The sequence below is a fragment of the Podarcis cretensis genome, assembly GCF_951804945.1.
Source record: "Podarcis cretensis genome assembly, chromosome: 2".
Lineage (NCBI taxonomy): Eukaryota > Metazoa > Chordata > Lepidosauria > Squamata > Lacertidae > Podarcis > Podarcis cretensis.
The window spans coordinates 70346858-70363256 of record NC_137171.1 but is presented as its reverse complement, the minus strand read 5'-3'; the positions used below and the strand labels follow the sequence as shown (position 1 = coordinate 70363256).

Genomic DNA, 16399 nt, shown 5'->3' with positions numbered 1-16399 from the left:
CGCCTCTCACGCCGGGCGGCAGGCTGCTATCCGCAGCCTGGGGAGCCCTGCGGGAACTCCCACGGGCTCCGCAGGCTTGCTGATAGCTTCCTGAAGCCTGGAGAGCGAGAGGGGTCGGTGCGCACCAACCCCTCTCGCTCTCCAAGCTTCAGCGAAAGCCTGTATTTGCCCCATAGGACGCACACAGATTTCGCCTTCAATTTTGGAGGGGAAAGGGGGCCACTAGGTGGCGCATCGGAAGATGGCTGACAATAACATCTCTCCGACCCACACGAGGTAATTTGGAGGCTATGATGGGGGTAATTAGCCTCCTTAACCCCCCCCCAGGATTATGGGGGGGACGGCCCTTGCCTGCTGTGCCCTATACCACCCCTGAATTTGTGGGGGTGGGGGCACTAGGCACAAAGCCCTCCTGTGGGATTTTCGGCACTCCTCGACGCCGTCCCCGATTTGCGCCGCTGGTTGCAATGATCTTTAAAAGAAATAATTTGGACATGATTAATTGCACATACATCAAGGAAAAAGGGGAGTAAATACTGCTGACAGGAGAGATCTCTGATAACAAGACAACAATAAAATACGAGAAGAACGTCAAGATACGGTAATGACTGAGGGGGGAGGGGGGGGAAAAACCTGCCTCTACTTTTTTATGTGACTTAACAAGAATCCCCCTCCCCTAATGAGTCAGAAATTAAGGACTTAAGCTGTGGATTTAAGGCTGTGTGGAGATAAACTTTCGATCCAAAGCAATGTTTCAAGATGAAGCTGGAAAGCTAAGAGTTTTGGAGTGACGCAATCAGGAAAAAATGCCGTTCGCCATTTTGTGAGGCATTCTGGGAGCTCTTGGGTCTGGGAGGAGAAAGAGAGAAATAGAGTTGTTTACATATCGTGAATCAACTCCTCGGTGGGACTTAAGAGCGACAAATGCCAAAATTTACGATGGAAAAAGTGATGTTATCTACGAAGGAGATATATGGAAACCATCTGGACTTAGTGGAGGAATGGGAAATCCACACAGGATTATTACACTTGCTATCGGCTTAAGGAGACTAACAGAAGAGATCGTAAAGGAAAAAGAGAAATTATACGAACAAGATATGATGTGGCAACACCAAGATAAGACTGGATAGAATTATGAACTTTGTTTGGACTGATTTGGACATTAACGCAGTAATAAGAAGATGATCTGAATTCCCCTTTGGATCTTGAAGTATGGGTTCCCCCAACAAAATTTAAAAATTTGGCTTTGTAATTCGGAATTTATATGATGTGATTTAATTTGATGTGATTGGCCAGTTAATAAAAATTATTTAAAAAAAAAAAAGATTTTGGAGGGAAAAAGTGCGTCCTATAGGGCGAAAAATACAGTACCTTTGTCCAGAAATGCACAACTGTGTAGGATACATTGCCTGTTCCATTAAAATCTTCCATTCCATTAAAATCTGTTCCATTTTGAATACTTTCTGTATTAGGGATCATGTGCAAATTAACCATTGAAGTCTCATGCCTGGGCTACCAGAGGGACACAAAAATCAGCCTCGTGCATAGCTGTCAACGTTTCCCTTGTTCCGAATAGGATTCCTTGCAAGAAAAGGGAAAACTTAACAGTTATGGCCTCGTGGTTGTGGAGCCTACTCCACCAGGCAACTAGAAGAAACTTAAAAACAAATGCAGGAAAGGTTTCCCTTATTAGAGCTTGTTCACATAGACATGAGGTTTTAGAAGACACAAGGTACATTTATTATACAGTTAACATAGATAATAAACATTTCACATGCATAACATAAGCTATTGGAGGTGATAAACATAAGGAATATGAATCCAGGTTCCATATACACTGGAGTAGCAGCTGGCCTGAAACAGAGGGCATGCATAGTAAGTAACCATCTTTGGGAAGCCAAAGATTTAGTTAGCTCAGGCCTCAACACATTAACATGAAGGAAAATATTAAAGTTATCAACTGGTTGCTTGTGCCCAGGTACACTGCAACCCCCAAAAAGTCAGTGTTTTTTGCCAAAAGCCATGGATTTAGATGTTGGAGAGCCACGGGCACGTAGGATACTACTATAGGGGGTCTCTATTGCTACAGCAGGCATGGCTGTTGTGCAAGTCAGGAAATTGTGCAAGAAAGGCTTCTTGAAGGGAGGTTGACTTCTGGGCTGCACATTTTCATTGTTGGCACAAAACCGTTTTTTGCTGCAAGAGGTTGGTGCTGCTTGGAGCTTCTGCACAGTGTGAAATTGCTCTGCAATACAGGTTGCTTTCTTCCGCAAATCCATCTTCACCAGCATCATGTTGTTCTGCAGCTCAGCCAAAGTCTGGTCCTGGAAGAGCCAGCGGAGAAATTCAGTTTTATGAAGATGGAGCCTCCCCTCTTGTAAGACAGGTGCCAATCATTTCAGCCAATTACGCTGAATGTGAAGACTTCTGAAAATGCTTATGGACTCAGAAACATTAGAGATGAAGATGACAGGTGCCTGGATCTTAACAAGGCCCCTCTGGGACTGCTTCACCCAGCCACCAAATCCTGTGGACTGGTCTATGACAACTGAGGCAGGAGGGGTTGATTCTATGGCTACTAGTGTTCTGTAATGCAGTGTGGTTGTGAGCACAAACAAACTACTCCAGAAAATGGTTTAATGTTTTTTTTAAAACTGGCACAATGTTTTTATATGGGATTTCCCCCACCTCTCCCCAGCCAGTAGCATCTGTCTCCATGGACCAAAACATAAATATCAGATCTGGCACTTTCAAGCACAATCTTGGCACAAATAAATAATAATAGTAACAACAACAACAATAATGTATTTAATTTATACACCACACTCCATCCGAAGTTCTCAGAGCAGTTTACAAGATAAAAATGGATCAAGGCACAGAACCTTAAGGACGCTAAGGATTTATCTATTTATTTCATAGGATTTCCACCATTAAATCAAAGGTCACCTTGGATATACGTGTGTGTGTGTGTTGTGCTGCTGGATCTGAAATTTTTATGGTTCAGTCTATAGACACCAATGTAAACTGACTAAAATGGACAAAACCAATCTTGTGTAGCAGAGCATGCATGCCCCCTGTAAGCTGCTGAAATTTAGGAGACTCCTTCACCTACCTGCTTCGCCAGGATGTTGTCACACTTAGAGAGAGCTTCACGCAGTTTCCCGGCTCCTGTGCTGTGGCAACATGCTCTTTCGGCTGACTGGAGGGACTCCCCAAGTTTCTGCAGTTCAGATCTCAGCATCCTTACATTCTGAGAGAGGGAAGGACCGTTAAGCACAAGGCAGCATCCAGCCCCTTAAGGAAGACTGGACTACATACAGTGGCAAGTTGTGGTTGGGGAGAAAAAGAAGTTATGCACCCATTGGCAGCAGATGAAGGTTTCAGAGACATTGCCATTCAAGCCCAGGGTAAAGGAAGGAGGTTGGCAGATGCCAGGAAAGGAAGGTCTGGCAGTTACCTTTTGGCCTTCTTCCAGCTTCCGGTCCACATTTGTTGTGATGGGCTTTGAGGAAAGTGGCGGCTCCAGCATCTTCTGGTGTTTACGCAACTCTAAGGACAAACCACAGATCACTGCAATTTAGCCCAACCGTTAAAATAATTTTTGCCAGTCCTCAATACAAGAGCTGAATTCTTAAATGTGCAATGCTGAATATACTACCCAAGAACTGCCAGGCTACCCAGGTCTTTTTCCACACTCAGTTTAAGGAGCAATGTTTCAAAGCAGATTTGAACCCTGACAATGCTATTTTTAGAGAAGTTGTGCATTGCTTTAATCCCCTTCCTTCTGCTACAGAGCCATGTCCTATAGCAATAATGCAGTTTGGAAGTCTGCCCAGGCCAGAGGAGAGCAAAATAGTTTACCCTACAATGGGAAACGCTGAAGATTTAGAAAATATACTGCTAGACTAGGGGCACTAAACATTGAAATGAACTACAGTGGTACCTCAGGTTAAGTATTTAATTTGTTCCGGAGGTCCGTACTTAACTTGAAACTGTTCTTAACCTGAAGCACCACTTTAGCTAATGGGGCCTCCTGCTGCCACTGTGCCACCAGAGCACGATTTCTGTTCTCATCCTGAAGCAAAGTTCTTAACCTGAAGCACTATTTCTGGGTTAGCGGAGTCTGTAACCTGAAGCGTATGTAACCTGAGGTACTACTGTATATTTTCCAGGTTCGTCTCTGCATTATGTCTCTACACCTCATGTTTGTGGGGCAGGGGGAGCATTTGAAGGATCACGACTGGGTGGGATCCTAATAGTCAAAGGGACTTTATCCCCCTTCTTTGGCTTTCACCACCCCAGACCTTGCTATTTCAGGGCTACGAACTCAAGTATTTCAATTGTCTTGCAAAGAAACATGCTCAAAAAAAATTATAATTTGATCAAAGTGCATAATTTTGGTAGGGCATTTAAATTAAACAAAAATGGCCTTAAATCAATTATTTGGATTCTCTCCCCCCCCCCTCTAATTTTGGCCTCTGTCAGGTGGGAACCTGCCATATTAAAAAAGGACAGTGGTACCTCTGGTTACATACTTAATTCATTCCGGAGGTCCGTTCTTAAGCTGAAACTGTTCTTAACCTGAAGCACCACTTTAGCTAATGGGGCCTCCCGCTGCCGCTGTGCCACCAGAGCACAATTTCTGTTCTCATCCTGAAGCAAAGTTCTTAACCCGAGGTACTATTTCTGGGTTAGCAGAGTCTGTAACCTGAAGCGTATGTAACCCGAGGTACCACTGTATTTAATATTAAGTCTCCATTCCTTGTACTTCTTGCAATGTGCAACCATTTTTCAGAGATAAAGATGGAGGAGCAGGGGTCCCAGACTAATAATAGGCAGATATCCTAGGTGTGCTTTAACACTTCATGGCCGCTCACTCACAGAAGCCAAGGTTCCCAAATGCTAGGTCAGCTTGCAGTTCACTAGACTTATGCTGCGCAGTCTGATCTCTTGACAACCACCTGCTTGAAGCCCATGCGACTACAAGGGGGAGAACGCCTCACCTTCTGCAGTTCTTTGCAGCTCTGCTTGACACTGCTCTAACTTGGCTTTCGTCTGCAGCAATTCCTGATTCTGGGCAGGCATTGCTGCTGCCAGTCGTTTGGATTTGCGAGGAGTCTGCTCCGGATCTGCCTCCTTTCTCTCTTGGAGCTGCTGTTGCCGTTTTGCTTCTTGCAAGGCATCCTGCAGCTCTTTTATCTTTTCATCCTGACTCTGAGGGAGGAAAACAAGACAAATTACAGGAAGGGCTCTGTTTGGGAAGGTGCAGCCTGCCAACTTGAGATGAGAATGAACAGCAGCGGCAGAAGATAAGCTGATCAAACTTCCCCAGAATCTCCTGTAGTAGGAATGGGGAACTGGCAACTACTCTCCTGTTGTTACTGGACCACAGCTTCCATCACCCCTGGAGAATTGGAGCCCAACAACATCTGGAAGGGCCATGGGTTGCCATCCCTGTCCTGCAGGGTTGTGAGATTCTCATTTGGGCAGACTCTCATGCACCCAGAAATCCATGGCAGAGCCAAAAGTTTCAGTGCCAAGTGTGCAAAGGATTCCATGAATGTGCCTGCATACAGAACCTATCAAATCACATTTGTAGTTCACTCCTCCAAGGGTTTTAGGTGGCAACACACACAAACCTCTTGCTTATTTATTTATAAGCCTTCAGTAGGCTGTTTGGGAGATAGCCTCTTCACAGATCAGATCTGTTCCACGCACATATGGAAAGGCTTTTTTCTCTCCCCACACCCCCAGCATTCTCCAGTTATATGAAAATGTTCCTGAACTGTGCACAGGTCACTCCTGCTTGCCCAGAGACAGACATGGTTTCCGACCATGGAACCCTCTGACACCCTCACTGAGCACCCCAAACACCCTTTGCTCTTCCTGAATTGCTTCAATTGTCTTTTTAAAGGGCTTTTTGTGGGGGTTGCCTTATTTTGGGGTGTATGGCATGCTTTAGCCTGTCTTCAATTTGTTTTGGGGAGCATGGCGTAGGTGTTTTGGGGGTTCTGAGAACTGGCAGGTGTTTTTTTCTTTATGCAAAATGACTTTTGATTAGTGCCCATGAGTTTCTGAGATTTTCAAATGTGCCCCGGTTCCAAAAACGTTGGGGTGTCCCTGGCATAAGCTTTCATGGACTTAAAGCGCATGTTTGATGACACGTATGCCATTATAAATTTGTTAAATCTTTTAAAAGATGTCATGAGGCCCTGCAGTTTTGCAGATGCCAATAAAACTGGGTGCCTTGCTTCAGGTCAGTGCTAAGGTTTGGAACTGCAGTGTCCTGCCCTCAGGAAACCCTCCAGCACCTCCTTCCCACAGCTTTTTCACCCCACGCACCTCAATCTTCTCCTGATAGTAGTCCGTAAGTGACTCCTTCAGACTGTTCAGTTTCTCCTCATAAACGTCCTCCAGCATCTCCTTTTGGATGTCCACATGCTCACTGCAGAGAGGAAGGTGAAAGGAGGGGGGCAGGGAAAGAGTCATATCAAGAACAGACAAGATGTGGGATGGAATGCCAGGGCCCAATCCTGGAGAGGAGCAGACATGCCTCCACAGCCCTTTGCCACCAACAGTACCTGGTCCACTGTTCCTTCTTCTGTAGGAGATCCATCATCTCATTGCAGATCTCATCGCGGAGACGCATTTCCAGCTGAAACTTCTCCTGCCGCTCTTTCAGCAGAAGGTCTCGCACAGCTTCAACCACACGCAACAGGTCCTGAAGGAAGAGAGGAAAGGAACATGACAACTGGGGTGGATCTACACACAGGAATAAAACGCTGTAAGTCATAAATTCAACCATTCAACAAAAATTTTAAAAACCCTGTATGTAAAATCTCATAGAAAAGTTTTGTGCTGTCCAGTGCCATCTGGTGTTGCATGTTTATAACGCATTTAAAACGCAGGTTTTTTACTAATGTAGCTGAGTCCCATGTTTTCCAGAACAGCCAAGATGAGGAATTGCCCCAGAGATCCAAGCATTACCACAGCTACTCAATTTTTAATGGGCAAATAAGTATCCAAAGGAGGTTTGGGGGCCTAGCGGTAACTGGCTATCATTGAATCAGACAGCTTTTCATTCTTTCCTGCGTGAGGACACAGAATTCTTGAACCTCAGTTGACACTTCACGGTTTATTCTTGGCTGGGTCCATAAGAGGTTTTCTGACTGCTCCAGTCTACCAAGGGACTCTGCCAATGGGAGACTTTCTCAGTGAGCGACAGACAAACGAGCACTTGCCTCTTTGTCATATGTGGTCACATCCATTTCATCCTCGCTCTCTTCGTCCGATTCAGCTTCTTGATACAGTACTTCTGCAGGGATCTTCTTCCCCCGGAGGCTGTGCTCCTTGATGAGAGACTGAATCGACAGGAGCTTTGTAGGAGCTTGTAGGATCTGGAAGGCATACAAAGTGTTGCTGTTGACATATTCCAAAGAGCAATGGGCACATCCCAGCCAGGCAAATGCACCTGAGGATAGCACAGGGGTGTGTGGCCTAGGGAGAATCCCAGGGCCAAGGCTAAGGCCTTGCTTTCCCACCTATGCCCCACAGCCCTATGTTTAACCTAGGCAGTTTAACACATTGTTGGAAATTCTCCTGCCCCAGTTGACGTCCATGCCTGGAGGTTAATAAGCCACATCTAGCCCTCCCTAAAAGGACAACCAGCTATCTGTCCTTCCTCATACTGTAGAAAGTCTGTTTCTCCCCTGGCAAGGATTGAGATACACCATATTCCCCAATCTTGCCCGTTTCTCCGCTCTCTTGCAGCCAACCAGCTGTGCTACATAGCACACCAGCACCCAAGGGTCCTTCAGAGAGGGGATTGCAGGTGCTGCTGAACTTAGCCAAAAGTTGCCAAGATAAGGTGTGGAGAGGATACTGGAGAAGAGAGGCTGGGGTCTGGGGGCTTATTAGTTTGTTTCCATTCTTGTTTTTATTATGTGTTTTGCGTTTTTATGTTGTGGACAGCCTTGAGATCTACAGGCGAAGGGCAGTAAACAAATGCAATAAATACAAATAAATAGGTACATTTCTGAGCACAATTCTGAGTGCTGGTATTGACCTTTAAAGCCCTGAACGGCCTCGGCTCAGTATACCTGAAGGAGCATCTCCACCCCCATCGTTCAGCCTGGATACTGACGTCTAGCACTGAGGGCCTTCTAGCAGTTCCCTCCCTGCGAGAAGTGAGGTTACAGGGAACCAGGCAGAGGGCCTTCTTGGTAGTGGTGCCCGCCTGTGGAATGCCCTCCCTTCAGATGTCAAGAAAATAAACAACAACTTTTAGAAGACATCTGAAGGCAGCTCTGTTTTAGGGAAGCTTTTAATGTTTGAAGTTTTATCATGTTTTTAATATTCTGTTGGGAGTTGGGGAAAACCCAGCCAGATGGGTGGGGTATAAATAATAAATTATTATCATCATCATTAAAGGAAAGAAAATGGGGAAATACGTAAGAGGTGTAGGAGAGAGAGTACAAGTGTAACAAGCACACTTTGGGGTGCACCATGGGGAGGGGAGAAGAGAGACAGTTCAGCCAACATTTATGGAACCTTGCAGGCACCTAGTTTCACTTTCAACAACTTTGTGTCTCACCTGACTAGCAATAGCTGAAAACTTAGCCACGTGAAGAGTCTCGTAGTACGATGAAGCACACGGGTTGATATTAACAATCATACAGGACTGCCCACGTCCTGTGAAGAAGCCTTGGAACACACGGGTGAGCTTGCTGTCCCGGAAGGGAACCACACTCTGCTTCAGCCTGTTAAGGATACAGGAAGAGGATTTAAGCTCCAGAAATGGAGCAGCAAAGCAGCAACCATAGCCGGCACCCCACCTGCTGGGAATCAAATTCGACAAACCCTACACACAACCAGCAACATCTCAAGTTGGAGCGGACATCCTACAGGAAGCGCTCCTTGCTGGGTTCAAGTCAGAGCTATGAGGAGCCGTCGGACTGAGAGCTAGGAAGAGCTTTACCTGGTCTGCTGGTTCTGGCGCAGCAAAGTGAGGCAACGCCCCAGCGTGTGCAAGGAGGTGTTGATGTTATTTGCCTCTTTCAGGCGGTCCCCAACTCTCTGTTCTTTGCAGCGCTCTGAGCCGGCCAGGTCACAGAGGGACATCCTGGGGAGGAGGGAGGGTGGTGTCAGTATCGGGATACAGGAAGTCTAATCCTACTAGACCCAAGTGTTGCATTCTTCAGGTTAGAAATCCTGCACACCAGATATTTCAACCACTGCCAAATACACCCAACTAAAACCTGTTAATTCCGTGCTATGGAAGATTTAGGTTGCTCTGCTTCAGGTAAGCAAAACGGGGGACTAATTATAGGAGATTTTCATTCCAGGTCTGGCACATTGCAGGGATACTGGAAAAGCCCCTGAAAGCTTTACACTGACACATACAGTGGGCGTCTGTCTGAGAAGTGCCCATTGTGACTGGGGGGTGAGGACTCTCTCCCACACACCCCATTAGCCCTTCTGAACTCCCCTACCCTTAAATGAGATTGCCCTTCAGCCAACTGACAGGGAAACTCATAATTCTGCCCTTCACTGCATGCAAAAACTTTGACTTACTCGCTGATTTTTGGCTCCATTCCACTGCTGCTTTCCTGGAGGTGCAGAATGCGAATGGAGAAAATGCTGTGACTGCAAAGAGCAAAAAGTAATGAAAACCAGTAGCTTGGGCTCAGATTGTCGCCCCCATTCCCTATCTCATAGACACACACTTGCCCTCCTGCCTCCATGGGTTTTGTTTTCTTGTGCGAAAGACATGTTTTGCCATTTTTGAGACATGCACTTTCACCCCACCCGCTAATAAATAAAATTATGGCGCTGTTACAGACCTGCGGCTAGAATGCTGGTTCATGTGGGTGCTGGCAACGCTCTGATTTCTCCTGCCCAGTTTCAGCAGTTTCCAGGCCTCAGTAGCATCTTGAACATTGATCCAGTTCAGATCTGGGAACAGGAATATGTGGCTTCAGGCTTCACATCTGTACGAGGGATCACCCTCAGCAAGCAGACAAGACCCTATTCCGTTACACAGCCCACGTTACCAATGCTGCCACCCACAGACTCCAGGGAAAACAGCTGGCTGACCCACGGCTACCTTTGACGTAGGGGTTGCCGGTCTGATCTTCGCACAGCCGCAAGGTGGGCCTCTTGCAGTTTGGGCCAAGTGTGGTCGTCTCCAGCAAGTCATAAATCTGTTCATTGTAGATCTCAAAGAAGGAGACCCAGATGGAAAACTGCACATCGTCTTGTGCCAGCACTGAGACATTATCTGGGTCAGCCCAGCGAGGCCCCGTTTCTGTCAATGAAAGCCAAACATGCATTTTGCCAGTGACTGCCACAGCCCACAGCTTGCCTCAGCTGAAATCCAAAAGACACGGTGTCCCTTCCCAATGCCCTCGCCTGGCTCCCCATTAACTTTAATTTTTTCTTCCCGTTTTAACAGACAGCAGTTGCCCTGCTAAAGAAGGCCATAGGCATCTGCCCTTGCAAAATTTCTCACATGCCTCTGAATCTGCCTTGATTTTAAGTCTCCTGTAAGTCCCTTCATTGCTAGCCCACTCACTCTTCTGGAGGCCTTTCCATGCCCTCACTGGTGTGAAATTCAGAGAGAGGTAAAATACAAAGCTTCTACTGAGTGATAAGTATGGTTTCTGCTTTGTAGTTAGTGACAGAAGACTGGCTTTGGCCATCAAGCAATAGCCAAGCCAAAAGCGATTTGGGGGAGTATTTTACAAGCCCCTCCAGAGGAAGCCCAAAGGCCCACACCTGTAAAGCCCATCAATGAGTCCCCATAAACCACCTCAACATTGTTATAAAATTGATGTGTGGATGCTGTCACTAGATACCCCCCCCCCTTTTCTCTCTTGTGGGTTGGGTGGGCCTATCTATTTTGAGATTCCACACCTCTTGAGGTACTTCTCAGCTTTGATCATGACAATTAGGAAACCTCCTGTCCCCAAACAGGTGGCTCAGGGCAGTAGGTACCTTCTAGCTGGCTGGTGCTTGTCAGGTGGGCAGACTGGCAGCTATAAGAGAGGCCACCTAAGCCACTGTCAGTGCTTCCACTTGTGCCTGCTTGCAGCTGGGATGCTGTGCTGTGACTTTTATTCAGAGAAGTATACAGCTCCTCCTGTAATTCCAAAGGAAGGAAGGAAGACCACTGAGTTGCTGATCAGGGCATTTTTCTTCTTATAACAAGAGACTCGACGAGCAGGAAGAACACTCACCTCCTTCATCTTGCTGCAAAGCAGGGCCTGCTTTTTCATTTCCTCCTGTCGAACCTGCTTGCTGTCCAGCCAGGTCACCTCACTTGAGAGGAAGGGCTTCAGATCCATGGCCCGGTACAACCGCGTCCCAATACTATTGAAAATGATGGCCAGGGAGCGGGGCAGGATCCCCACATCAGCACCACTACCTGCAAGTCAAAGAAGAAGTGAGCAGACAAGTGCCCCCCGCCACTAGGCAAAGGTGTTTGCCTGAGCCAGCACAGACTGAGTGCTTCTTACCCTGGATGGTGTAAGTCTTCCCTGAATTAGTGACGCCATAAGTGTAAACAAGCCAGTTCTGCCCATGGAGCACACCCTTCACCACATCCTTCATCGTTGCATCAAAGAAAGCCGCCTGACCCACCTCTGGCCCAAAGATCTGCAACCCCAAATGTTACAGGTTAGTTCCTTTAGAGAGCAGAGAAAGGGAACCTGGGGCCTTCCAGACATTGTGGAACTACAACTTCCATTAACCCTGACCATTGGCAGTGCTGGCTAGGGCTGATGGGAGTTGCAGGTCAGAATAGGAGGCAGGCCACACATTCCCCCTCAGAGGGTTAGAGTTAGGCAGTAAAACGAAGAGGGGAAGGGTTGCCCCTGCTTCTCCACTTTTTCCTCAGTGGAGCCCTGCAAAATCCTTAAAAAAAAAACTGGTGTCCATGTTGAATCCTACATAAACCCAAGATCCAAGTACATACCTGAGTGAAGGTGAATTTGTGCACTGCCGGACCAAGCCCCCGTTCAGTGTTTCTCATGGTGAAGGAATCCTTTGGTGCTTTGAGAAGAAGGGTGTCGGAATCGTCAATACAGGCGCAGCCCTAGAGAGGACAGTTAACATTCTGCCTTCAACATTATTTGCCACAGCAGGAGCACCCCCTGATACTAGTTTAAACATTTGTGGCTTCCCCCAAAGAATTATGGGAGCTGTGTTGTTGTTTTTTAAAAGGTGCTGAGAGTCGTTAAGAGCCCCTATTCCCTTCACAGAGCTACAATTACCAGGATGGCTTAACAATCGATCCTTCTTTATAAGGAACTCGGGGAATTGTAGCTTGGTGAGGGGGATAGGCTGGGGCCAGGCTGCTCTTCCCCTTGCCAGACAGGGAAAGGGGGCAACCTCCTAGTGTGATTATACCTCTGGATAAGGGCAGAGACCAGTGTCTATTCCCTCCCAGGAGATTGGCAAAAGCACCCCCACACACACACACCGTAGATGCTGGCCCATGCATTGCCTATAAACTCACTTTATCTTCCTGTTTCTCCATCTCGGCTGGTGTCAGGGGTCGCACTCTTGCATATACCTTCACTTTTCCATTGTCATCAGAAGCGGCCTGTGGAGAAGTCACATGTGACTTTTAGGTTCATACCTAGGAGAGGTAGGCAATACTAGCCCATTCATTTTGCTGTTTTTTACTTGTTTTGAAACCAGACCAGAGGTAGCCAATCAGGTGCTTTTCAGACGCTGTTGGTCTACAGCTCCATCTTTCCCAACCATGGGTCCTGCTGGACAGGGCTGATGGGCAGCTGCAGTCCAACCATATTAAAGAGCATCACATTGGCTACCCCCCCAGGGAGCACAAACAAGGGTTTTAGTTCTTCACCTCACCGCTCTTACCTGCTCACTGCTTGAAGAGATGGCAGAGAACTCTGGCAAGAGGTCTCGGCACAAGCCAGCCCCACATTCTGCCACAGTGGACTCCAGCACAGGAGAAGTGACGGCTTCTTCATCAGATAACAGCCCTACTGGGGAGGCCATAGCGGCTACACACTGATGCTGCAAGAGAAGCCCATCATAGGATGAGGAATAGAAAAAGAAGCATAAGTTCCACTGCCAGACTTTGCCACTGGTTTCCAGGTTCCTTGCCACTTCTAAATAAATTATAACAACACTTCCTATAACTGCAAAATGTGTGATGCCTATGATAAGGATAAAATCTTGGGGTACAATACTGAAACCGTTTCCTAGCTTTGCTAGGGCCTAGCCCTGCAGGTTCTGAATCGGTCAGGTTCAAGCAAGAAACCACAGCCAGGCAAACTGAAGCAAAACAGCGGCTAGGAAGCCTTGATCACTTTATTGTTGCAGTAAGGTTTCAGTTCCCAAACTGAAACAAGGAAGAAGCCCAGAACAAAGGGTACATGGCTTCTTAAGAGTTCCCAAAATTTCCCATAATACATTTCACAAAGCAGCATCAAAACATAGGTATGTCCCAGACAGAAACCTGAGATCCAGACATGCCCCTGTCAATTACACATGGTTCAAGTACCCACTTCACACAACGAGAGTATTTACCCATACGTATCCCCTTGTCAGGAAAACATCCCTCTGCACCTTTATTTGTTCTTCCTGGGTCTCATTTCCCTCTGATAACACCTAGTCTGGCCCCTTTGTCAGGGCTGTTAACTGTGTGATGATACATGATGATACATCTTGAGAATTATGGAGTCCCTATCCCATTCATGCCATGAGTCAGGTCCCTTCCCCTCCATCCTTGGAACACAATTTTATTACCTTTTGGAACTGAATAAAACCATCTACTTGACTATTTCTGGTGAATTTCTATGTTTCAGAAATTGGGGTTTCCTTGCCTTATTGTGGTGCTAGGAGCCCAGTATAACAGAGCAAAGTGTATAGAAATCAGTGGTGGTGTGTGCTGTTGCCAAGTCCTTACAGTCTAGCATGCAAGCTCAGGAGGCCAATGCTCCTGATGAGTTAGTTGGGTATCCCCCCCTTTGTCTGTAACACCTGTAACACCTGCATACTACCAGAGGGTAGCATGCAACTTGTATGAAGTATGAAGGAAAGTATTCACCTTTTTGTAGAAAAGTTAATCCCCCCCCTTATTGGTTTCAGGGGGGAAAATGACTTTGTGGGATAAGGAAAATAAAAAGGTTGCAGTCAGAAGATTGTTAAACTGCCACATAACTAAGTTTCAGTCATTTTTCAAAGCTATAATAAAAAACGATCTGAAATAGCTGATGCAATAAAAGTAATCTGAAATAACTTTTGCAACGTTCTCTGATGGATCACTTTGATTTTTTTAAAAATAAAAGCAAGATTATCCATGTCAGCTATACAGATTAACTACTGACCTAACCAATCAAAGGGGAGGACTAGCAAAAAGGTACTTTAGATCAGGAGTGGACAGTTTTGAGCAGCTGTTGTTTTTTCCTGTTCTTACCAGAGCCCTGAAATCTAACAACTGAAGCCAGGTGCAAAGGGCATACCATTAGAATAAAATAATTCAGAGCCAAGGATTAGTACGAGTTCTGATCTGAGCTCCCAATCCTTCCATACACAAAAACCGACTCCAGTTTACTTCTCATTTCAACAGTACTGTACAGTATTTTTAATTTTGTGGAGGTGTGGGGGGCAGGGCAGGGAAGAGAAACATTTTGTTATTGCCATTGTTAAACAACTGAGGGGTGGGGTGGTCAGAAATCTACAGTAGCTCATCCAAAGGCCTAGCAGCAAATGCCAATCTACTATTATGATGGTGTGGTTTTTTCCAGGGGCGGGGAGGGAGTTGGATGAATGCCTGGTCCCCCTTCTAAGTCTTTTAAGGAAATATGGACCCCTGGAATCTCACACCTCTTGGAGATTGGGATGGCACACAACACTACCTTCTGCACAGCCCAGCATTAGATCACCATCTGCAAGTCAACACTCAACAATTTTTTGTTTCATGTTGACTTTTGTTTTGGCTTATGGGCTTCTGCCAATTAAACCTCAACAGAAGCGAATTAAATTAGAGGATAATTACCATTAGCACAAACAACCCTCACAACCTCCACTAGCCAAACAGTAGATAGGATACCAGCAACATACCTCGGCTAGAGATGCATTGCATTCTAGGAAAAACTAACTAGATAAAAATCTGGAGGTACCTTACCTGACCACTGCTCCATCTGGGCCCAGTATTGTCTGTTCTACCTGCTGAGAGCAGCTCTCGAGGTTTCAGAGAGCAACTTTCCCAGTCTGCGCACTACCTGAGGATGTCAGGGACTGAACCTTCTGTATTCAACACACGTGGTCTCTACCAATCAAGGGACAGCCCTTAAGTACACTCCCAACCACATACAGTATCCTCAGAAATAAATCCACTGGGACTTAGTTCCAAGGAAGTGGGGTTAGGACTGCAGCGAAAACACTATCATGTGGGCACGTTGTTTCATTATGGAAGTGCTAGCAAGTGCATTGTTTGGCTCAGACACTATTATAGCAGCAAGGAATGTGACCCTCGTGCAAGCGTAGCTTCTTTAACCAGCTTCTGCAAAGGATTATGTAAAAAGAACATGCCACTCTACCTAATTTGCCTTTGGGATCCACCTCCTCTTCCTTTCCTTTCCTAATTCAGGGAGAATTCAGGAGACCCGCCTCAAGCCTAGCGTCTGTAACGTATCTTCCAGGTCCCATAAGGTAAAGAGGAATTGGAATAAATAAATGCCCAGAATTACGAATGCGACTGCCAACCTAGTGAAAGGGGGAGGTTTTCACGAGTAGCCAAAATGAGACCCGCTCGGCGCTCACATTAGGAGGGGCAGCGGGAGACTTAAATCACCCGCCGCGGCCGTTGCAGAAGTAAAGGAGCAACTCACGCCCGAGCCTCGTTCTTCTCCCCGACACCAGTAGCAAGGATTGAGTCCAAAGCAATTCTCCCCCCTCTCACCAGGCTTTCCCCCGCGCCGTGCTCTCCTCTGCCCGGCCCGCCAAGCTTTGTCCGCTCGATCGCCGGTGTCCGTACGAGCCTCGAAATCCTCTTCTGCTTCTCCTGCTCTTTCAAACCTCGCGGTCGGCCCGATCAGCCAATCAGGACGCGCAAAACTCAGCGGCTAATCACCTATCCGGGGCGTGGCCAGCGCGGAGCTTAACGCGAGGCTGTTTCTAATTCCGGCTCTTGTCGCATGTAGTCCAGCCTCAGTCTGAGAGGAATGGAAGAAGCAGCGGGCGGTGTACTTCGGTCTGCTTCTTCTCCCTCTATTAAAACCCTCTGGGCCACAAAATATGCCCCCTGCCACCATTCCAGTGCCAATTTTTGCCCCCACCCACCTCCAAATATCTCATAAAAAGTGGGAGGGGGGCTACCTTTGGCTGCAACCCCCCTTACAACACAAACTCCAAGGAAAAG

The 16399-nt window shown here is 46.8% G+C and overlaps 1 protein-coding gene across 2 annotated transcripts; it reads right to left on the bottom strand.

Moving 5' to 3' along the window:
* Positions 1–1716: 1716 nt before the first annotated feature.
* Positions 1717–16066, bottom strand: KIF20A (kinesin family member 20A). Of its 2 annotated transcripts, none has more exons than XM_079964321.1 (19): positions 15941–16066; positions 12889–13047; positions 12518–12604; positions 11975–12094; positions 11517–11655; positions 11238–11425; positions 10996–11140; positions 10106–10306; positions 9843–9954; positions 9574–9645; positions 8978–9121; positions 8594–8759; positions 7242–7397; positions 6582–6721; positions 6343–6445; positions 5004–5214; positions 3458–3549; positions 3113–3250; positions 1717–2324 (listed from the first exon to the last, which is right to left on the bottom strand). In XM_079964321.1, the coding sequence occupies exons 2-19, from the start codon at positions 13027–13029 to the stop codon at positions 2001–2003; spliced, it is 2679 nt and encodes an 892-aa protein (XP_079820447.1). In that variant the 5' UTR covers positions 13030–13047; positions 15941–16066; the 3' UTR covers positions 1717–2000. The 2 variants fall into 2 exon arrangements, with proteins under 2 accessions (XP_079820447.1, XP_079820448.1); XM_079964322.1 differs by lacking the exon at positions 15941–16066 and adding an exon at positions 15870–15889.
* Between the last annotated feature and the right edge of the window lie 333 nt (positions 16067–16399).